Source organism: Miniopterus schreibersii (assembly GCF_964146895.1).
Source record: "Miniopterus schreibersii genome assembly, chromosome: 11".
Lineage (NCBI taxonomy): Eukaryota > Metazoa > Chordata > Mammalia > Chiroptera > Miniopteridae > Miniopterus > Miniopterus schreibersii.
Window position 1 is genome coordinate 56,331,369 of NC_138111.1, and position 24,128 is coordinate 56,355,496.

At 42.4% G+C, this 24,128-nt stretch overlaps 1 protein-coding gene across 1 annotated transcript in view; it reads left to right on the forward strand.

Annotated features, from left to right (window-relative positions):
• FOCAD (focadhesin) overlaps positions 1 to 24,128 on the forward strand; it is a 256,525-nt gene that overhangs the window by 211,038 nt on the left and 21,359 nt on the right. Inside the window, exons 29-35 of the mRNA XM_081150464.1 lie at positions 3,874 to 4,021; positions 5,770 to 5,889; positions 7,207 to 7,329; positions 7,793 to 7,870; positions 8,752 to 8,823; positions 10,141 to 10,243; positions 12,328 to 12,408. Of these exons, the coding sequence (XP_081006590.1) occupies positions 3,874 to 4,021; positions 5,770 to 5,889; positions 7,207 to 7,329; positions 7,793 to 7,870; positions 8,752 to 8,823; positions 10,141 to 10,243; positions 12,328 to 12,408 (725 nt within the window). The remainder of the gene's footprint in view (positions 1 to 3,873; positions 4,022 to 5,769; positions 5,890 to 7,206; positions 7,330 to 7,792; positions 7,871 to 8,751; positions 8,824 to 10,140; positions 10,244 to 12,327; positions 12,409 to 24,128) is intronic.

A 24,128-nucleotide genomic window follows, 5' to 3' on the forward strand; every position in this document is an offset into this window, starting at 1 on the left:
CAGGGCATAAAGTATTCTCTGTCTAATGAGATCGCAGGAGTCTAGGGCAGTCCTCCCTCAAGTGAAATGGGGGAAGCGTCACCAAGAGGTAGTTAATAGATCTGGGGGTGTGCTATCGCTAGTGACAGAATTCACCCAGAGCAAATTCACCACACTTCCTTGATGTAATGGACACGTCCCTGCCGAGAGAACCGAGCGCCTGGGCGGCTGGGTGTTCGTGATCCCATCACTTGCGTTTTGCTGCCATCTAGTGGTACGGAGGCGCCGTTGCAGCCCTCACCGCCCCAACTAGTCTGCTGTGCACCTGAGCGTTGGCTAATGACTATGCGCCTTCACGAATACGGTGATGTTTGTATAGCACTTTGTAAAGGGCAAAGTGCTATACGAATGTTAACTGTTATTAGAACTAATTATTAGATGGCCTAGTACTTAATCTTCAGGATAGCCTACAGTAAACTGGGGAATTGAAGATTCACCTCTGGTTAATTTTAGAAAAATACAGCATTATATCTCAGTTGATATAGCAACACACATATCACAACTGCATAGCTTTTAACTCACAGAATTTCTTTTTGGTAGTGATATTTTAATATACTTGGATAAGACATTCAAATAAGTAATGGCATAACAGGGCCTATAATTTTTAAAACTCAGATTCTCTTTTTCACTTGTTACTGTTCTTTTTGTTTTTAATTATCACCCAAGGATATGTTTTCATTGATTTTTAGAGAGAGAGGAAGCGGGGGAGAGAGAGACAGAGAGAGAAATATCGATATGAGAGAATTATCTATCAGTTGCTTCCCATACACACCCTTACTGAGGATTGAAGCTGCCACCTAGGTATGTGCCCTGACCAGGAACTGAACCCACAAACTTTTTGGGTACAGTATGATGCCCCAACTAACTGAGCCACCCCACCAAGGCTGTTAGTATTCTCATAGAAGGTTTATGTTAGTAATTCCAAAACCTCAATTTTATACCTAATATAACTTGTTCTTATTTCATCGGCCTGAGATACCAACACTTAACTCCTTTCTATTTTCAGTGAGCAGAAAGATGTGAAAGCTACCTCTGCCCCTTATTCATGGTTTAGGGCTGGCAGACATATCAGAGGGAAGCTAGATTGAGGTCAAGTGCAGAAATGCTGAACTAAGCACTTGGGGACTCTAAGACTTAGCACACAAAAATAAACACATTAAAATATAGATTTGGGAATCAGAAGGAGACATCAGGAATAAAGGTTAGAACTACCTTCTTGGTGCATGTTGGAAAAATGAGACAAAGCAAAAGGAAACAATTTAGTAGGTCAGTAGATGCACACACTCAACATATTTATATTGGCACATATATACATAGTTAGATTATATATTCATATATCGCAACAGTTAAATAATTACCGCTGTACCAATGAGTAGAATCATTCATGAAAGGTAACCTTGCTTAAGACTAATTATGCTGTGATAATATTTAGGTAAATGTGAACTAAAACGGATCTCTTTTTCTAAGCCTTTGTGCCCATGTGCCTGGTGATGGTAAAGGAGGAGTTTCAGTCCAGAGAATAAGGATTTTTCTGTTCCCAAAATAGCCCCAAAAGCATGATTTAGATAACTGCCTATTTACTGAGAAAGATGAACCCCAGTACTTAAGTGAGCTTTGGAAGGAATCCTTTTTCCACATGAACCTGACACCCCTCTTTCTTAAATTAGTCTGGCAGGAAATAGAAATCAAGTTTCCTTGATTGAATCTTGGATGATATATTCCATGAATTTTACAATTCACAAATTTTGCCTCCAGCTGAACAAAAGAATCAAGTCTTGGTTTTCTTTTTCTGTTTTTCTTTTGGTGGCTCGTCTCTCACTTTAGACTCCCTTGAAACTCCCCATTTGGTCACTTCTTAGCACTCAGTAGGTATGAGTTGGATGCCTGCCTCCATCCCACGGTGTACTCGGTGCCATGGACATTGCGTTGAGGGAAAAACAGAAAAGGCACCCACCCTCCTGGAGCTTGCCAGGCTAGTGAGTGAGGTGGCTGGTAATTAAACAGTCCCCTAAATAATCCTCATCAGAGTTTATAATTAAAATTGTCTGAAGTAAATTAGTGCAGGGTGCTATGGGAGAGCAGTAAAGGGGCTCCCTGCTGGGCCAGGGAAGGCGTCCCTGAGGAAGTCACATTTGAAACCTAAGCTTAAATAGCAATTAAATAGTCAAGGAGGGAGCAAATGTCAAAATTTTCAAAGTGTTAATCACATTTTGTCTAACTATATCTTTGGTATAATTCTGTCCAAATTTTATATGCATCAGTATAGAAAGTTAGCCAGAAAAACTTCCCTGTAGATTCTGAATGAAAAGAAAGGCTTGAATTCATACTAATGAGAGCAGCCCCTCTTTCAGAAACGTGCTTTGTCTCAGAGGCAGGCAGTGTTCAGATGCTCGGTGCCGGTGTAGCTGGTTGGAAATGCATTCTGCTAGCTGAGCGGCTCAAGTTCATGTTAGCACGTTAGCTGCTCCAGCATCTCTCCCCGACTAATTACAGATCATTGCTGCAGTAGCCTCTTTACAAAGGTTTTTCTAATGCCAAACTGTTACGCAATAGAACCTAGAAAACACACGTGAGCCATGTTGCCTTCTCATGGGCATTCACTCCATCGTGGCATCATGCAGGGCACCCAGAGGTGTCTGGGGCTTGCCAGATGGAACAGAAGGCTGGGAATTAAAAAAACAACAACAACAAAACCCACAACACATGTTTTCTGGCAGTGCTCTATTGAAATGCCCCGCATGACCTTGAGCGAGCCCTGTGGCATTTCTGTCCTTTGGGTGGCTTTATCAGATGTGGGTGCTCCGTTTGCACAGAGCTGTTGGGGGAAATAACTAACAGCCAAGGAGATAGATGCTATATAAGAGCAAAATGACATAGCACACAGGCGCTAAAATGTGCTATTGGAGAAATGCCCGGGAATGTCTCCTTAGCAGCAGCTATCCTGCGGAGGGCCAGCCAGCCAGAGTAAGGACGGTTGCTGAGAACTCAGCAGCATTCCCTCAATTCGAAAAAACAGCAATGAGAACAAAACCTTTTTTTTTACAAAGTAAGAAATTACCTCCAAGCTGCATTATCTTGTCATACTAACTAGAAGTTTTCTGGCAGAACAATCCGTTTCTTTAAATGGATATGAATTCTTTCAGAAGAACAGACACAAAGCCCAGGGTCCCAATTGAGTTGTCACATGGGGTAACTTTTGACAAGCCTGTCATCTGTCCATTTTCTCTTCTGACCCATTGGCTCTCCGAGGGATCGGAGGGGAGGAGAGGATTAATGTCATTGTGCGCGGACGAGCACAGTTTCTTTAGGGAAGAAATTCCACTTGTTGAAGTTGACTGGGAAACACGAAGCACTTAGCGGGGCCTCACGATCACACGTTGCATTTATCCGCCCTGTTTTTAGTCAGACGTGCTCAGCTCATATCCTTAAATTTAGTCTTTTCTCTCCTTATGCAGTTCATCATAGCGCATTAAACATGGGGGCCGGGTGGGGGGCGGGGGAGGGGACCACAGCTTTTCTCCAAATGCAGAGATAGAGCTGCTTCCGCTGCAGCTTCTGCCTCCTCCTGTCCTCGCTGTGGAGTTTAACTCCGGCTGTTTCTTGCTTTACGTGTTTTTGACCGGTGGGTAGACAGCATTAGCATGGGCCGCAGGCTCCTGTTTTGTTGTAACGCCTGCCTTTTGGGGGGGTCTACCGTGCTGTTTCGTGGGGCACGCTTGCCTCGCAGGCAGCGGAACTGAAACGGCCCTCACTTCCGACGTAAGCCCCCAGGGAAGGCGAAGAGTGAGGCCGTGGGTTTGTGTGACTTTAACACCTGTCTTTCTGGCACCCAAGCACGGGCTGCACCCTGGGAGCTGGACTTGTTCTGTCCCTCATGAGCCACAGCAGCCACACGGAGTCGCGAGCGCACGTGGCGGCGGCGCTCAGGAAGCTGGCTGCGCACCTCGATGACAGCGGGAGCCAGGGCAGAACCTCCCAGGAGGTAGGAGACGGGGCTCTGGGCGTCTCCCCTTCTCTGGCTTTTGTTTTCTCGTTGCTGCCTGTCTTCTTCTCACATTTTGGTGCCCCTGAAATGAAATTCTTCCTCAGTTTCAACTGGGGTAAAGGGAAAATCTGAGTGGCTAGCAACCTATATTAGATCATAAGGGTTTCAAGTTGTGCAGCTGTTTAAATCGACTTAGACTTGAACGTGGCCTATGAGATAAGAGCCTGGAGTGAGTACAAAAGCCTAAGTCAGCATCACTGGGAGGCACTTTCTAAGAAGAGCTGCAATTTCTGGAGGGAGGGTAAATGGAGAGGTTTAGAATTAGGCCCAAGCCAATGTAACCCTAAAAGATGGCCAGGAAAAAGCTTACGAGACGGCAGATCGAAAAGGCATTTGCTTTTTTTAATGTCAGCCAGCATGAAAAATTATTGAGGAAATTCCCTTTGCCATGGGAAGAGCTGCTTCTCTTAGGGCGCACAGATATGCAGAATTGCGGTCCCCGTGACCCCGTCCGTGAGCCCTGATGTGCTGACCCGCCCGTGGGAGGTGGGGCCCGGGGCACCCAGGTGAAGCTGCCGCCGGCCTCGGCCTGGCCGCGGGCTGTTGATGAGCGGAGCGTATAAAGGCCCTGCGCTTCCCGCTCGGCTCCTCTGCTTCCAGACCGGGGACTTGTTGAGTCTGTGAATTTCTTGGGGTCACAGAGGGTTGACGTTTTGTTCTAAGACATGCACATTTCCATTTTTAAAGCGGAGCTTGATTTAAAAGTACATATTTTTTTAAGCAAAAGGAGAAAAATTTGCAACTACCACAGAGCAATTTGGTTAATAAACGAAAGCAAGGTTTTCATAATTGAGGCATTTGACTGCTTCGTGTTTTGATTTATAAGGCCTTGGGCAAGCATTTTGGGTTTTTTTCCCCTCTCTCATGTTTTATTATCCAATTTCTACCTTAGAAACCGCTTCTTGTTTTCATGCTGTATAAACCGATGTTAGGAGGTGAACATTTCCACTTTGTCTTAAGAGTGTCTTTGTAAGGGAGGGTTTCATCATGAAAATGCAAGATAGCAGGGAAGGGGTAATTAACTCTGATTTGCAAAAATTAAGGCTCAAATAGATTGACTCGCTCAATGTTATTTAGCCAATAATTGGTCAGTTTGAAACATACACCGGAGTATTCCGTCTCTACTCCCAGCATTTTTATTTGTAATCTGTGCATTTATTCATCTGCTTGTTAAATTATCCTGCCGTGCTGTGAAGTGAGTAGCAGTACCCCTATTTCACATAATTTACCTGACGCTAAAGCCCACAGTCGTGGTCCGTTACGCTCTATTACCGCTCCTGGGGAACCTTAAGGTAGCAGTGTCTCTGTTTCCTCTGCTGTTTGGCCCTGGATCGGAGCACGTGGCAATTAGTGACATCCACTGTGCTGAAAATCTGCCTCTGCTGTTTACCGATGGTGTGTTCTGAGTTGGTGAGAGGGCCCGATTTGAATCTCACCTCTGCCACTTGCTAGCTCTGTGTAACTGAGCCTCAGTGGCCTTATCTATAGAGGGGAAATAAGACGCCCATCTCATAATTGTTAGGAAATGTAAGTTGGGCGGTGAAACAGTGCCCGGCCTGTGGTAGGGGTATTTGAATCCAGTCCGTATCCTGGGGAGAAGCGTGACAGGATACTGGTGCCAACGAAACCTCGTTCTTTTATTTTCCCGCGTGAAGAAACATTGTCCCGCTGTCTCTCCTTCTCAGGTCCTTGCCTATACCCTCAGCTGTGTGTGTACAGCAGCATTCAGTGCCGGAATTATTGAGGCTGAAGAGGCTGAAGATATTATGAACAAGCTTCGACTGCTGGTGGAGAGCAGCCAGCAGGTCAGGATGCGCGCCCTGGTTATTTCTCTGTGGGTTTCCTGCTGCTGGGCCCCGGTTTTGACTCACTCTGATGAGAGTGTGATGGGCTGCTATGCTTGCCCAGACTGAGGAACGTCTAAGTGTCCTCTCGCCTCGCAGCTGTAGCCGGCGATCACGGGTGTCTTTCTCTCTCCGTATCCCCTGTGTCCTCCTGTAGACCTCTTTTTGTTGTTGGTGGTGGGAGAGAGTACAAAGGCTTTTTGATATGAATACATAGAGGGCTCTGGTAAGTCAGACCTTAGCCAATTCAAGGCAAAGAATCTCACTCACGACTGAAGAGGTATAGGAAAACTTAAATGCCTATAAATTAAATACCCTCAAATGTGCCTCGGAAATATCACTCAGCCTTAACAAGGAAGGACATCCTGCGCTACAGCAGGGATGAACCTTGAGGATTTTATGCTAAGTGAAATAGGCAATCACAAAAAGACACATACTGCATGATTCTTTTAATATGAGGCACCTAGAGTAGTCAAATTCATAGAGACAGAAAGTAGAATAGTAGTTGCCAGGGGCTGTGGGGGGAGTTATTGTTGAATGGCTACAGTTTCTAAGATGAAAAGAGTTTTGGAGATGGGTGGTGGTGATGGTTACACAATATGGGTGTACTTAATACCACAGAACTGCATAGTTAAAAATGGTTAAGATGGTAAATTTTATGTTATATGTATTGTACCACAATTTTAAAACTTGGGAAAAAAAAATTCTGTCTGATTACACACGCTCTAGAATCTCCCCATTGCTGGTGGTAGTGGTTTGTGTTTTTAAGGTTTCTCTAAAGTCTCATTATTGGCCATAGTGGGTTATTTCAGGATTCATCGGTTTGAGCTTATACTGTTTGGTATTGTTGCTACTTTAGGATTACGTGCCCTCTCACGTACAGTAGGCTTTGCAACACCGAAATGTAGAAGTTCACACATGCAGCGCTCGGCGGGAGACTTCTTCTCTTCCTGGCTGGGTGTTGACAGCCTGTGCGTTCCACTTCCTGTCTTCACTCAGCCCCTTCTGAGAATGTGGGTCGTCTGGGCCAAGTCGCTCAGCAGTGCAGTGTCATTTCCCTCAAGCGAAGCCCTCACTGCAGCTGAATCCCTTGCAATTAGGCTGTAGTTTCTGTTGCAAACCAAAGTCTAGATTTTTAAAAACCTGCCAACCTCCAGTTTCCAGATGGCAGAAAAACTGGTCAGTGGGAAAGGGAACCCTCGAACTGCTCTTGCTGCTGTATGTAAACATTCCTGATCCGTGCTCTTCCTCCTCACTCCTTCTGTTTGTTTTTGACAGACTTCAGGTTTTGCCTTGGCGCTAGGAAACATAGTTCATGGTTTGTCTGTGTGTGGACATGGAAAAGCGGAAGACTTGGGCAACAAGCTGCTCCCTGCCTGGATCAGGACTGTCCTAGCAGAGGTAGAGGTCACCGCCTGCGTGGGGTCTTATTTTTGTATAAAGGGAAAAGGGCTCCTTAACTGGACCGGCCGTAGGTGCTGCTCAGGTATAGAGCTGAACAATGAAAGAACAGGCAACTCCAAGTGAAAAAGAAACGTGTCCTTTCCAACACTTATAATGATGCATCCTGTCAACTATGATAGTTTCTTTTGAACTGGTTATTTGGTCAGTGTTTTAACTTTAAAACAACCTTGTGGTTTTGAAAAATAAAAAAAAACAAGAAGCCACCTATGATCTAACTACTTCAACCTGTTGCTTTATTCAAGCCTGGAGTCATTTTTGGTTCAGTGACACAGGTTATTCAGGTTATTTTGACCCTACAAGTTTAGTACCATTTTGACCATTAATTTCTCTATTATATAGTACGTTTTATCGAATTCAAACCCAAGGACTGGTTCCCTCTTGACATATTCTCTGCTTTCAGGGCACTCCCACAACGCTGTGCTTGGCAGCTCTCCACGGCATGGTGGCCTTGGTAGGCTCTGAAGGGGCTGTGACGCAGGTAAAAAGAAAGAAGAAATCTGAATGTGTACATAGCCACAGCAAGAGCAGGAAACCTAACATCTCAGTATGCTAAGGACAGAATATACGCTCATCGTAATGGGTACACTGGGCTTTGCAGTGACTTGATGTAAGGGAAATTGTTCTTTTTAAAGAAAAAAATGTTTGTGTTGATTTGAGAGAGAGAAAGGAAGAGGGAGAAACATCGATGAGAGAGAAACATCCATCAGCTGCCTCCTGCATGCCCCCTACTGGGGATCGAGCCCGCAACCCCGGGCATGTGCCCCAATCAGGAATGGAACGGGCACCTCTTGGTGCATGGAACGATACTTAACCAACTGAGCCACACCAGCCAGGGTGGAAAATTGTTCTTTTCTGGGAACTCTTAGTGTAGAGATTTTTCCCCCCTTATTTTAGTTGGTTTGTAGGAATTTAGTCAACTTATGTACTTGCCACAAAGTTCTCTGCCTGAGTACAGTGATTGAATCCTAAGAAATTTCAGAAATCATTCATAAGAAAATCCATTTTGCATCTGCAATGTTTATTGGTATCTAAGTAAATTTTTTCCACTTTAAAATGTTTTTCATAGTGGACACATATATGTGTAAGTTTCTAAGTAATTCTTAGGACTTCCTTTGTTTTATACAGCACAGGTTTATTAAGTGACTGCCACATGCCACCCTGAACTGGTGCAAGGAAATCAATGATCAGTAAAGCATGGGCCCTGCTCTCAAGGAGCTCACAGTTTTTGTTTTTGAATTATAAGGACATTATGATAAATTACTTCATGGTTTAGAAGATGATAGCTCATACACTGGGAATATCGTTATATATATATTTTTTGGGAGATGTTGGAGTGGATATTTTTTGTTTTTCTTTCAGCTGAAGTCAGAAGCCATCCAGACCTCTCATTTTCAAGCGAGACTTAATGAAGTCATTAGAACCTTAACACAGGTGGGAAGAGGAATTTAAAACCCTTCAGTGGGAAAGCAGATACTCCCCTTTTTGTCTTTTTTCTCTTTCTTGATAGAAACTGTTTCACTTAGAAAATGAGGAAGTTTCTGGTTGCTGATGGTGAGTTTAGGGGGCATTTGAGAGTGGTTTGTAGCCCTGCATTTGCTGACAAACATGCACTCCTCTAAAAAAAAAAAAAAGAAAAAGAAAACTGGCATTTTGAGTTAACTTAAGTTGGCATTATTTTCCCTTAAAAACTAAAACCTGACCCTGCCAGGAATGTCAGGCCCTGAGGACATGGAGAAATGGACGGTGACCAGAGGGCAGGGCAGATACCTGAGTAGCATGGTCAAGTGGCACCAGCTCAGATGTCACCGATAAAAGTATTTGGGTAAATCATTGTCAGCGTTATCCTTGGCTGAAGAATGAACATATTTATGTGCTGAGAAGTGATTTTATAACTTGATATTTTTATTTTTTTTAAATGATTATGTTCATTGCATAAAATTTGAAGGTATAGACATAGTGGAAGAGCTGAAAAAATATCGCAGGTGGTCCTCCCAGCCTGAAGCAACTGCTTCTACTGTCTGGTCATATTTCTTTTCAAGCATTCATTATTTTCTTTGTATAGTTGGTATTCTTACTGCACATAGACCTTTGTATTCTAGTCTTTTCAGTTAGCATAATTTTCTTGTAAAATATTGGTGATTGTAACACCTGAAGAAGTTTTAGAAAGTCATACTTTTGAAAGCAAGCATAAATTTCTGAACAGAAAAGAAACTGTCTTTTTCATGTATGAATATGAATATTCTCAAAAAAAAACTACTTAAACTTAAGTTGCTATAACTTGGGAGAGAAAAATCTATAATTGAAACTATTTTAAGTGTTTGTTATGAATGACCAAATAGTAATTGAAAATTATTTAAAGAAGGGAACAAAATAATATCTACTTCCATTTTTAGAGGTATTTTAATCTTAACTATCACCTCTTTTTACATTTTGGATTTTCTTTTCCCATTCATTGAAAATTCCTTTGAGACCAATCTGACTGAGTGATACCTGAGACAAGCACTAATATGTTCTTCTTATCATCAGTTGATTGATTGATTGATTCATTCATTCATTCGGCAACACTTGTTCATCACCTATATGTCCCAGATTTAGTAAACTAGACAGGTGATATTGCATCTTGTAGAACTTCTCATTACCAGACAAGCCACCACCTCATAAAAGATTAGTGACTTTCTGTGAGTAGCCTTTTATTGAATGGAGTTTGGATCATGTCCCATCACTGAACTGTTACATTTTTATCCATAGGTCATCAGTGTGTCTGGGGTGATAGGTCTTCAGTCCAATGCAATCTGGCTTCTAGGACATCTTCATCTGTCTACTCTGTGCTCAAATCAAAGCAGAACCTCTGGTAAGATTAGAGCCATCGGACACTGGAGCTGAAAGGAGGGATTGCTGACTCAAGGCTATATGCACTCTGTTAAGAGCATTAATCTCCACAACAACCCCAAGTAATGGGTATGGGTATTACCATCCCCATTTTACATCAGAAGAGGTGGGCTGTGGAAAGGCTTTCTGACCTACCAGGGTCATGACGCAGTTAGTGGTGGACACCAGTTTGAGCTCAGCTCTGTTGGGCTCCAAAGCCCATGCTCTTTTCCCTCTTTTTGTCTCCCTCAGAAAAGAGTTTAGACATTGAGTCTAACCCCATATTTTACAGATGAAGAACCTGAGACTCGGAAAGATTACATAAGTCACACACACAATTGTTTTAGTGACAAATTCAGGAAAAAAAAAGAAGTAGGTTGTTGAAAGCTTGGAACAGACTTCTTTTTATTTTACTAGATGTAATAATCATAGTTGTATACTACCCGTATTTCATTAAAAGTCTCTTCATATATGGCTGGAGTTTTTCCGGCCCCTGATTTTGAGAAAATAATGGGGTAAGTACATTGAAAGTTGTGCATCTCATTGGCTAGGACTGAAATCCTAGACCTTAATGTAACAAGGCTTTTTCTATTTCCAGCTTTTTGATAACAAGCAATAAGAAATATTTGCAATTCCCACATGCTTAATTTATGTTTGTACTTGAAGATTTTCTGGGGAGGCATCACTCTAACATACTGGGACCTGTATGTCCTCCTTGCTGCTGATAGAATTTTGATCCACTGGCTCTCTTGGACCCAGGCCAGAGGGGTTAGGTACCAAAGATTCCTCATTAAAACCTAGTTCCACATATCCCCTGACAGGTAGTGTATGGAGAGAATTACCATGAACACGGGCCCCTGTAATTACTGTCTCCCTCACTTTCAATCACCCCTTAGCTACAGAAATAGGACATTATTCTGCAGCATTCCCAACATAATGAACTTGAGACAGCTGGCAGCTGTCATATTAAAATGGTGAAAAGAAAAAAAACTTAGTCATCGGAGGAAACCCTTGGTAATGCTAGTTTGGAAGGGCAGTGCTCTCACAATTTCCTGGTAAAATAGCATGTTTGTGTCAGGCTTTTGCTTTTTACATTGACTGTTTTTTTAAGAGTAGTTTATTGATTTTTAGAAAGGAAGGGAGAGAAGCACCCATGTGAGAATGCAACATCAGTTGGCTGCCTCCTGCACAGTCCCCGCCCGGGATCGAGCGTGCAACCTGGGCATGTGCCCTGACCAGGAATCGAACAGGCAGCCTTTCAGTGCCCAGGACGATGCCCAACCAGCTGAGCCACACCGGCCAGGGCTGCACAGGCTTTTAAACGTGGGCTATGTGGTCTGGCCCACATATATTCAGGCCAGGTCACAGTGAATCATCCTACACTCAGGTTCTTTGAAACAAAATGATTGTATGTCTGGAAAAGTACAGCTATTTGTTTCTGATGGAATTTTCCAACTGAGCCATTTATCGCAGTAAAACCCATCTCACGAAGCAATTATGGGAGGAAAAGGACCTAGGAGACCCCCAGGACTCGGCTGGCATCACTGTCGCTGTTTTGGGTCAGCAGCAGCTGGTTATTTGTCCACATTGGCCCCTGAGAGTCCCTGCCTTATGAACTAGGTGACTGGTTGCTGTTAATGCTGTTATATTTCATGGTTCACATACCCCATTCAGGATATCCTGAAGCAGCTCCCAGAACGGTGGTCTCAGCCTGGAAGCCGACAGACACCTACCTTGCGGACACTAAGGAGGTCACAGGATTGGGGGCTCATTGATGTGACAGGGTGGAAAGGATTTGTTTTAACCGCTTCAGTAAATATTCTTCCTCTGTGGTTTCCACCCTCTACTAGGTTTACTGCCACGTTAGATAGCTCGCATCGCCTACACGATGACTTCAAGGCCAGTCGCTTTAATAGAATTAGTTGCAGCCACAGAGTATTGTGCTGAGATTAATGGCATAAACATCTCCGGTTTGTCTCTAGGTTGATATGCAGCCTGAGATCATTCTCTTTCCTTCATTAGTCCGCCAAGTTCATTGGTTAATTTGATAATTTTCTGTCTCCACAGTTCCTACTGACTACAGCTACTTGCCTGAAAGCAGTTTTATTAGAGCAGCCATTGACTTCTTCATTACGGGGGGAAAAAAAGGCAAGTAAACACATTTCTTAAGTTTTATCATGCCCTGAGCATGCCTCTGTAAAATTAAACAACACAAATCTGAAGGAGTGAATATTTTCCTCTGCTTAGAGCGTCTTTGCGATAGAGATGGCCAGGCCCAACTGCAATAAGTGGTACATAAAACATACACACTGTGTAGTCTCTTGGAATCACCGTGTCTGACCTGGTGGGGGGCGGGGAGCCTCTGTGAAGACTTTAATCTTCATTTGGCCTTTTCAAAAGTATAAGCACAGGTTACTTTTCTTGTCAGTTTCAAGTGAGTGTGACCTAGAAAAAGGAAACAGGCCTGGGTGCAGCTTGTGTTTCAGGACCTGACTTACAAGTAGGTCTTCACCCTGAACCTTGTATGATCACCCTGTGTTGTTGGAATCGCTGGCTCTGGGTTTTATTTTTAGCTTATGTTTTTTCTCTGCGAATATGCGTCCCCTCGTGATTCTTTCTTTCACGCTGTCACCCACATTAGAGCACAAGCCATCTGAGCACAGAGATTGAGTGCCTTTTGTTTTAACTGGAGCCGGAAGAATGCCATCCAAGTTATTAAATAAATACTCTTCAGTGATACACATGCTATTCAGCGCTGTGAGGAGAAAATGGATTCGAATTTGAACTGTCCCAGCTCAGGAACCAGTTTCATTCATATAATAATCTTTCATTGGTATTTGCTAGTTCCATTCTTCCGTGGGCTGGTTCGGTCAGTCTGGGCAAAACCAGTGCCTGTATTATAAGGCCATCCCAATTTTAAGTGGCGGGGGGGGGGGGGGGGGACGACAACGACACATTTTTGAACAAATGGAAATGAAGGAATCTGAAAGAGGCAAGTTTGGTTAATGAAGGTTGTGGAAGAATAAAATGTTACCATTGAAAGGGACATTAAAGGTCACGTCATCTGTTTCCCCACTGGGTGCAGTAATCCTGGAGCTTCCAGATTATAAGCTGCCTTCACAGCTTGGAGATGAATTCCTTTGGTTTCTGGAGCCCTAGAAATTGTGCCATTATCTGAGGGTCGTGACTTAGCAAGATCTGCTTGCACATGTCCTCGGTGACAGCTGATACCGTGTATGGTTATGTCAGTGTTGTATGCGATATATTTATACATGAACATGTCATGTATTACACATAATGTGGAGTTCATTGTTTAAAGTGCCATAACTCAAGTCTATTTAAAGTAGATATTATAATCAAGGTGCCTTTAGTAAGAAATTAAATTTTTACTAAAGGAGCATCAAAAATTTCCATGGCTGGGATAATTCTGGGGATAGATATTTTTGTCAGTTTTTTGTTAGATTGCTCCCTGCTATCCTATAAAAATTTTAAGTGGTGATAATGTGAGATAATTTCCATGAGGCAAAGTATAAGAATTCTTAAGGTCAAATGAAAGATAGACTCTTTTCTAGTGAATAAAATGTCAGCTTCCCAGATCCATATTTCTTGGCGGAAATGAATATCCTCTGAAGCCTGTGGGAAATTCTTTGTTGAATGTAACATTTTTGTGATGACACAGTCGTGGCACAACAGGGAATGTCTGCTCTGAACCCGAGAGATCAGGGAGCCGGCATTGGTGACGTCATGTGCGGTCTTCCTGACCGCTGTTTTAAAACAGATAAATGAAGTATGAAAAAGCGCCCTCTTACCAATCAGATGGTTGGCGTTTTCAGGTTGTGGGAGAGGGCTGCCTTCTTGTCAGGTTTGCTGACTAGATTCAAGGGGAACTCTATTCAGCCTTGCACATTACTAATGATGACCCCAGAGGAGTGGGGGCCGTGGGAGGCTGACCTTAGTCTCCGAAGCCCATTTACAAAAACAAAACCAGACCCTGCTCTCGGGGCTAAATGGGATGGCCAAACGCGGAGGTGTGCATGCAAACGAGTGTTTTCTTCTTCAATATGCTCAGCTCATTTGAATTTTAATAACTCCCTTCTGAAGCAGCTTTTGAGTTTAAATGTCTGGATGTCACTCACCAGAGCCCAGTGGAGCTGCTGATAGGAAGGATGACAACTTTGGTGAGCTCTTTTGAGGAAGAAATGGCTTTAGGGGATAAAAATCATGCTTGGCACAGGCAGACAAGAGCAGGCTGTGGGGAGAGCGTGGCTCCATTGCCTCTGCGTGCCATTCACTGACTCACAAGAGGAAGACGAGTGGCATGAGTGATCCCTGTGCCACACTCAGGCCGGGAGCTTGGGCATCATCTCAATTTTAGGCTATCAAGTGAGATGGCAAATCTGTTCACCTGCTTTCTAATGCTTAGGGCTCTTCTTACTTACTCCTGTGATAGAACATACAAGATGTTCATAGTGTCCTGCATGTTCATAGCAGACCTACATTTTAAAACCATACCAAATAGATGAAATCCCTTCTGGTTGGTAAAGACTTCAATTAATAGTTTTCAATATAACTTTTTTTTGCTATACTATAACATTCTCTTTTCTTCCGTAATAGCACTGGCATTCTTCTAACAGATGTATTTTCCCTTAATATTTGTCATTATCTATTCCTGTGGACATTTCTTGACTATGGTAGGCTTAAGATTTATTTGTCATTTAATTCTTCCTATCTTGGAATTATTTTTTCCCCTTAAGAGCATTTAAATTTTGACTCTTATTTTTCTTCTTTTCTATTCATTTATTCTTTTTTTCTGACTTCTGATCTTTGTTTTTTTTAATCTCATAGCATATTCAGATTTCAAGATTTTGTTTTCTTAAAACATTTAAAATGTATTGTAAGGTCTTGATAATAGTAATCATTTACTTTTGGTGCTAACATTAGGTACTTATACCTAACAATTTAGGATTTTTTTTGATTTTTTTGTTGATTTCAGAGAAAGGAAGGGAGAGGGCGAGGGGGAGAGAGATAGAAACATCAATGATGAGAGAGTCATTGATCAGCTGCCTCCTGCATGCCCCCTGCTGGGAATCGAGCCCGCAACCCGGGCATGTGCCCTGACTGGGAATCCAGCCTCCATCTCCTGGATCCTAGGTCATTGCTCAACCACTGAGCAACACTGGCCGGGTGCCATTTCTCTATTTTTCATTTAAAATATTTCTATTATAGAAAAGATAATATTTCTATTATCTTTTTATTCAAAAACAATTAAGAACTTTGTTTTTTTGGTTTTTTTTCCTTTTTATTGAATTTATTGGGGTGACACTGGGTTAACAAAATTTATACAGGTTTCAGGTGCACAGTACTACAACATAACACATCATCTGTACACTGTACTGTGTGTTCACCACTCCAAATCAAGGAGAATATCTTAAATTTTTTTTTAATTGATTTTAGAAAGAGAGGAAGAGGGATAGGAGACAGAAGGAGACAGAGAGAGACAGAAAGAGAAAGATCGATTTGTTGTTCCACCTAGTTATGAATTCATTGGTTGATTCTTGTATGTGTCCTGACAGGATCAAACCCACAGCCTTGGCTCCTTGAGGTGATGCTCCAACTGACTGAACTACCTGGCGAGGGCCAAAGAGGACATCTTTATACATGCAGTTTTCTCTCTTTTGCATATAACTTTCCTTAGGATAAATTCTCAGCAGCTTATTAGTGGGCAAGGGTCTGAGGATTTGTTAACTATAGGGGTGGCATGGCCTCATTGCTCTTTAGAAGTATTGTGCCAGGTTTCAGTACCCCAGCCCTGTGTGAAGATGCAGAGCAGTGGATCATAGCGGCTAAAAGCATAGGAGGCGGGCTGCCTGGTTCAGCCCCACTTCTGCCACCCGTTGGCTATGCAGCTTCGGACAAGCTGCTTCAGGCTCTAAGCCTCCATTGCGTCTGTAAAGTGGAGAAAATCTTCTTTATAGAGTCCTTGTAAGGATTATGAGTTTATAAGTTACTTTATGTAATAGTGCTTAGAAAACAAAGAATAAACCCTTTCTAGTTATTACAAAGCACACCCACATATAGATAAACAAATGACTACAGTAAAAACCAATCAGGTATAGAATGATACCTGAAGACTTTAATTTGCATTTCATTGCCAGAAGGAATAAACACTGTTGCATGTATTTACTATTCGGGAGGTTGTTTATTTTTTATTTAAATGTTAGACAGTTCTTTTTAAATGTACCTTTTTTCTTTTACTTTTTATTTTGAAATAATTTTAAACTTCAAAACAGTGAAAATAGCCACATAACTGCTCTTTTCCTTTCACGGGATATTCTATTCAGCTTTCGCTGACAGTCCAGATGATGGTAAGGTACATAAAAAGAATTTAATCTTGAATGTCACACAGTGCTTATTACATCTCCTCAGTCTCCTTCAACCTGGAACAGTCCCTCAGTTCTTCTTTGACTTTCATGACTTGGACATGTTTTGAAATTAGAAGCGAGGTATTTTATAGACCAGTCTTCTGTTTGGGTTTGCCTGGTGTTCCTCACAAGAGAGTCGGGTCGATCATCTTTGGCAGAAATACCACGGACCTGAAGCTCTGTTCTCCTCACTGAATCCCCTCAGTTGCCACATGGTGTCTGTCTCCCTCCACTGGTGATGTCAACTTTGACCACATGAGGTGATACCTTCTGGTGTCTCCACTATAAAGTTTCTCTCTTCCCCTTATCATCAGTCAGTATTCTGTGTGGAGATGCTTTGAGGCTTTATAAACATCCCATTTGTTATCCTACTTTTACCCCTTAGTTTTAATATTCATTAATGCTCTCTTCCCTGAATTATTACTATAATCTTTGCCAAAAGGTGATTCTCAAAATTCTATTATTCCATTTACAGTTAGTAAGCATTATGCTGTAAGGAAATGCTGCTCCCTCCACTTCTCCCTCTCTCTCTCTCGGTATGGACTACTAAATTCCTTTTTTATTTCATTATTTATTCAATTGTTTTGATTCTCAAATTGTTCCATATTAGATTAGTAAGAGCCTCTTTAAGTTGGCTCTTGGGTTTTTTTGACAGGACCCTGTCCTTTGAAATTCTTTCTTTCTTTGTGGCACAAGATGTTCTAGGCGCATCTTGTAAGCATCCTCAGTCCTGGGATAGCCGGAAAGTTCAGCTTCTTCTTGGTGCAGACTGATCTGGCACAAATTATACAGACAATCACTGTTGCCAATTAGGAAATTCTCTCTCTCCTCCTCTGTTTCCCCCCTTCCTCTCTCTCATGTCTGTATTTATTTCTATATCTCTATATCTATCAATCACAAATTTACAGTCTCCAATTATAATTCAACACCACAGGGTTCACTCTGCCTTTCCCTCTTTCCATATTTGTAAATCTCTTTTCTGGCAGTGAGAAACCTGGCATTCGTTATTCTCAATATATTTGCTCATTTTCTGAGTCCCCCTAAATGTCATCGATCCCGTCTCCACGGGCCACAGCTGCCTCCTGCCTCCTGCTCTCAGGTCCTGTCTCCAGCGGGCAGCCACCTTGCTTGGCAGTCTTCCTGGTGCTAAGGGGCCCAGGGATGTTTTTGTTTCTGGTAACTCTGAGTGTGGATGAAGTACTTGGTCTTAAGACAGAACATCCTGCCAACTCTTAGTGTGTGATTGAGGTGTCGGCATCATCAGCTGGTTGCAATGACTGTCGGGACTGTAGAGGGGTTTCTGGCAGGGGCCGAGCTCCTCCTGGTCCCACCAGTGCAGTGCGCCAGGCTGTATCGCCTCTGCCCGCTTCCTGAGGACTTTGTCTGGGAAATTTCTACCCATCCTTTTCATCTTGGTTTAAACATGCTTTTTTCCGTGGGGGGAGAGGGGAGTCCCCGATGGCCCCAGATTAGTTTAGATTTCTGATGTGACACCTTTCTATATGTTTTCCATGCTAGTTTCTGTATGTGTAATGGTTTGCTTTCTATTTATGGTTCTTTGTTTAAAGTCTGTCTTTGGCATTAGATTGTCATTTCCTCAAGGGCAGGAAGAACATCTGTGTTTTATCCTAAATGCTTAGAGACGAGGACTTGGCACGCCATAGTTTTCAAATATTTGTGCTGATCTACAGCTTTAGGCACATTTTTGGGAACAGATGATTCTAAGCTAAGTTGCTCCTGAACAGCTCTGAAGATGGAGAAAGTAAAGACATGTCCACACTACACAGCGCCGTGCTGGCGATGGGAATGTGTGTGTCCCCGCCGCCATCCTGCTCGTTGCCAGGCTGTTACCATGGGGCTGGCCCCCGTGCACTGCGGCACCGCGATCTGGAGCCTGTGTAGCCAGAGCATGTGTGAAGTGGGCCCGGTTGTAATACGTTGTGTTTGGATATACCATTTATACTGGGCTTCTCCGAAGCTGTCAACTGGAGGAGAGACTTAAAGCAACTTTGTGTCTGGATTTTTAAACGTCTGGATCCTTTTAACAAGCGCTGTTAGGTCTCCTCAGTCCCAGATCCGTTTGTTGTCTATAAAGCGTTTCAGTATTTCCTTTTATCTAAGGCACCTGTTCGAAAGGCAAACGCTGTAATAAGGGAGCTGACCGTTCCCGTTACTGAGATTTGGGTTCTTGTGTCCAATGCTAAAGGAGCCATGTGACCTGACTCTCCCCGGGCTTGGGGACTCCCTCTCTTCCCTGACAGCGCCCCAAATGCACAGAACTGTCCAGGATTGTCTTCGTTCCTAACGGTTACTATAGTTCCTTTCATTCCAGTGAGGGTCAGAATTAGTTCCCCACAAGTATAGTGGAAAATTCTGTGTGAATCTATTTGTGCTGTTCAGTACTGACTCTCTGCCCTTACAAGTGGAAGATTTATTGTGTTATAGTATTTTCTTGATTTTCAGCCCTGTGCTCCCTTTTACAAGTTCTCCTTGTTTCTGACCCTTGGTTATATATCAGATCAATTCTAAAGAACATAGAAGCAATATGAAAAGTGTACAGTAAAATGCAGTTATAGGTGGAGTTCTGTTGTCCTGTCAGGGGAGAGCTCATTGTCTAAGTAATAAAACATCTGGAAAATGGTCATATTTCACATGGGCCCTGGTCTGAGAGGGCAGGTTGAACGTCTTTCCTGATTCCCTTGGTCCTCTGGAAACTGTAAAAATTTTATAGTAAATTCTGTAGAAGACCTGGAGTGAAATTCTATGCAATTTTGAAATCACTTGATCTTAGAAAAAATTTAATAGAAATCTGCTTAAAAATGAATGATATCCAATGTAGAATTGTAGTCAAGTCCTTAATAGGAGAAAAAAAAGTAATTCTATGCACAGATATTTACCCTACTGACTGCCAGTTCATCAGGCCATTTTTATGAATCATGAGCTAAAAGCACCCCTCAAAAAGAGCTGAATTTTTGCTTGCTTTTTTGTGAAATCAGACTCCAATTTGCAGCCAATGTTGTCTATGGACAGTTGCCACATGTGTATAATCAGTATGGAGTTATGTGGATAGCCAACCAGTGAATTCCTATCACTGCTGTTTTATTTTTACTGCACCTGAGTTTTCCACATCTGTGTGTCCTCTCTTGGAATATCAGCTCCGTGAGGAGAGTGATTTATTCTGTTTTGTTCAACTCTGTCTCCACTGTGTGAAACAGTGCCTGATACCTAATAGATACTCAATTACTGGTTGAATGAATGAATGTGTTTATGAATATATTTACTTTTATGTCAGAAATTCTTCTCCTTGTAATAGCAGTGGTTAATGTTTCTGCTAATATAATTCCCTAATATTTCTGCTGTCCTAGTATTACATCTCAAGATGGAATCGAAATAAAACTTCCATTACTGGTAACACAGACTAGAAAAGTAGCAGGTGTGCCCAGCTTTTAACATTTTCAAAAAGCAAGAAGTGTTTGTTGGAGGTGAGAGAAACATCACGGGAAGGCACACAGCTCGTTTTACTTTCCCAGGTTGGCAGAGGCAAAGGTAAGGAGGTAGGGTAAGGAGCTAAGAAAACGTGCTGGTTTTTGAGATAGCTCTAGTGGGAAATATGATACTGAAACATCAGAGAAAGGCCTGGGTTCAAAGTATGGATTTACTAGTCATCAGCAGTGCATGTAAGTAGTGTGTGAAACAGAGAGGGAATGAGCTCCAGCTCTGAGACCCCTCCAAGGAACAACACAAGTTTAGGGAAGCATTTGTTTAAAGAACAAGGGCATGATACAGTTTAGACAGAAAAGTATGGAAAGAAAGACACACACACACACACAAAAAAAGCCCTTGGCATTTAGATAGCAATTAGAAACCTTTGCAAGTACACTTCAAGTGGAGTAGCGGGGTCAGTAACTAGATAGCAAGTGTGTTAGGGTATTTTTTACTACAGAAAGCACAACTCACTTCATCTGACTCAAAAGTAAAGGTGTTTATTGCAAGGATTCCTAGCTTTCCCAGAAATCTAAGGGCAGAAACTGGACTCCAGGCCAAGAGTACCAGGAGCAGGAAGCTTCAGGCACCAAGACTTTATCTCTCTTTCCCTCTGCCTGTCTTTCTGTGGCTGCAGATGATTAGTTTTTCCCATGGATTCTGCTTTTCTCACCACTGACTGCTTCATCCCTTCCTATGCTTCTTGTGCTTTAAAAGAAAAAAAAAAAATACTGTGCTAAAATACACATAACATAAAATTGACTATTTTAAAGTGTACAATTCAGTGGCATTCAGTGTGTGTACAGTGTGGCGCAGCCATCACCACTATCTAGTTCCGGAACTTTTTTATCACCCCAAAAGGAAACCTTGTGCCCATTGAGCAGTTGCTCCCCATTTCCCCCAGCAGATATCACAATAAAGCGAGTCACACAAATGTTTAGTTTCTCAGTGAATGTAAAAGTTATGTTTACACTATATTGTAGTCTATTAAGTGTGCAATAGCATTATGTCTAAAAAAAAGTCTATATACCCTAATTTAAAATACTTTATTGCTTTAAAAAAAAAAATACTAAGCATTATGAGCCTTTAGTGAGTGGTCATCTTTTTCCTGCTGGAGGGTCCTGCCTCAGTGTTGATGAAAGTGCAATTACCTGTGAAGTACAGTGGAGCAGAGCACAATAAAATGAGGTATACCTGTATTTGTCGGTCTCCAAATTGGGGGCAGCAGTTTGCCCTGTGTCCTTGCCTTTTTAGGGATCCCAGAAGAGTGTTGATTTATCAGTCCGTTCAGCTTTTTATGTGTTACAACAGAGTGGGGACTCCCAAGCTCCTTACATGCAGAACTGGAAACCCAAAGTCTCTCCTTTATAAAAAATAAAAGTTTTTAATTATAAAAAGCACATAACATCAAATTTATCACCTTAACCATTTTTAAGTATACAGTTCAGCAGTGTTAAGTTGTGAAACCAATCTCCAGAACTTTTTCATCTTGTAAAACTGAAACACTAAAGAACGTTGTAAACAAACAAGCAGAACAGAGACAGACTCATAGATACGAGCGGACTGATGGTTGCCAGAGGGGAACTGTTGGGGGCTGGGTGGAAGGTGAAGGGATCGAGAAGGACAGCTGGTGGTTACAAAGCAGTGACGGGCATGTGAAGTACAGCAAGGGGAATATAGTCAATAATATTGTAATAACTTTCTATGGTACCATACAAATAACTTTGTATATGATTGTCCAACCACTGTGCTGTACATCTGAGACTAAAAAATAATATTGAAAATAAACTGTAATTGGGAAAAAAAAAAAGGTTTTAAACAATACCTATTCTTTCTCCCTCACCCTCACCCCTGGTAATAACCATTCTACTTTCTGTTTCTATTTGATTACTTTAGATAGCTGATTTAAGTGGAATCACACAGCATTTGTCTTGTGACTAGCTTATTTCACTTAGTGTAGTGTCCTCAAGGTTTATCCATGTTGTAACATATGACAGTATTTCTTTTTTATTTTTATTTTCATTTTAAATGTATCTTTATTGATTTCAGAGGGAGGAAAGGAGAAGGAGTGAGAAAGAGATAGAAACATCAATGATGAGAGAGTCACTGATAAAGCCCGCCACCCAGGCATGTGCCCTGACCGGGAATCTAACCCCGATCGCCTGGATCCCAGGTGGATGCTCAACCGCTGAGCCACGCCTGGCCGGGCTCTTTTTTATTTTTAAGGTTCGATACTATTCCGTTGTGTGTACATATCACATTTTGTTTACCCACTCATCTGTCTGTCGATGAACATTTGGGTTGCTTCCATCTGCTGGCTATTGTGAATAGTACTGTTGTAAACATGCTGTACAAATATTTCTTCAGGACTCTACTTTCAGTTCCTTTCAGCATATACCCAAAGTGGGATTGCTGGGTCATGTGGTACTTCTATTTTGAATTTTTTGAGGAGCTATCATACTGTTTTCCATAGCAATTCTATCATTTTGCAGTCCCACCAGCAGTACAAAAGGGTTCTAATTTCTCCACATACTCACCAACACTAATTTATTTTTCTTTTTTTTTATAGTATCCATCCTGATGGGTGTAATATCTCATTGTTTTGATTTGCATTTCTCTCATGATTAGTGATGTTGGGCATCTTTTCATATCCTTGTTTGCCATTTGTGTATCATCTTTGGAGAAATGTCTATGCAAGTTCCCTGCCCATTTTTATATTTCTTCTTTCCCCTAAACTTCTCCTTTCTCCAACATTTTTTTTCATTTTATTGACACTCTCTACGTCTGCTTTCCCAATTTTCCAGCCTCTGAGTTCTGCTTGTCGTGCTGTCCCTGTACCGGCTTCTTTTTCCTGTGCTGCTCCTTCCTGCAGCTGGTTTTCCTTTGCTGACTCTGTCTCCATTGCTCCTTCATTGTCAGCATTTGCTGACTCAGTTACTTTTCTCCCGATTTGCCTCTACTTCTTTTCAGGTGCTTCTCTTGTCTGTGGCTGTTTTTCCTTTTGCTGGCTCTATCCTCACTTATGTTTTCCCCTTTTCAGTGTCTCCTGATTCTGCTGCCTTTTCTGCCTCTGCTTCTCCTTTTTCTGTGCTGCTCCTTTCTCTGTGCTTCTCGTTTCTGCAGCTGGTTTCCTCTTGCTGACTCTTTCCCACTTCTCCTTTCCCCTCAGTCTCCTGATTCTGCTGCCTTTTCTGCCTCTGCTTCTCCTTTTTCTGTGCTGCTCCTTTCTCTGTACTTCTCGTTTCTGCAGCTGGTTTCCTTTTTCTGACTCTGTCCCACTTCTCCTTTCCCCTCAGTCTCCTGATTCTACTGCCTTTTTTGCCTCTGCTTCTCCTTTTTTCTGTGCTGCTCCTTTCTCTGTACTTCTCGTTTCTGCAGCTGGTTTCCTTTTTCTGACTCTGTCCCACTTCTCCTTTCCCCTCAGTCTCCTGATTCTGCTTCCTTTTCTGCCTCTGCTTCTCCTTTTTCTGTGCTGCTCCTTTCTCTGTGCTTCTCGTTTCTGCAGCTGGTTTCCTTTCGCTGACTCTTTCCCACTTCTCCTTTCCCCTCAGTCTCCTGATTCTGCTTCCTTTTCTGCCTCTGCTTCTCCTTTTTCTGTGCTGTTCCTTTCTCTGTGCTTCTCGTTTCTGCAGCTGGTTTCCTCTTGCTGACTCTTTCCCACTTCTCCTTTCCCCTCAGTCTCCTGATTCTGCTGCCTTTTCTGCCTCTGCTTCTCCTTTTTCTGTGCTGCTCCTTTCTCTGTGCTTCTCGTTTCTGCAGCTGCTTTCCTTTTGTGGACTCTGTCCCACTTCTGCTTTCCCCTCAGTCTCCTGATTCTGCTGCCTTTTCTGCCTCTGCTTTTACTTTCTCTGTGCTTCTCCTTTCTGCAGCTGGTTTCCTCTTGCTGACTCTGTCCTACTTCTCCTTTCCCCTCAGTCTCCTGATTCTGCTGCCTTTCTGCTGCCTTTCTGCTGCTTTTCTGCC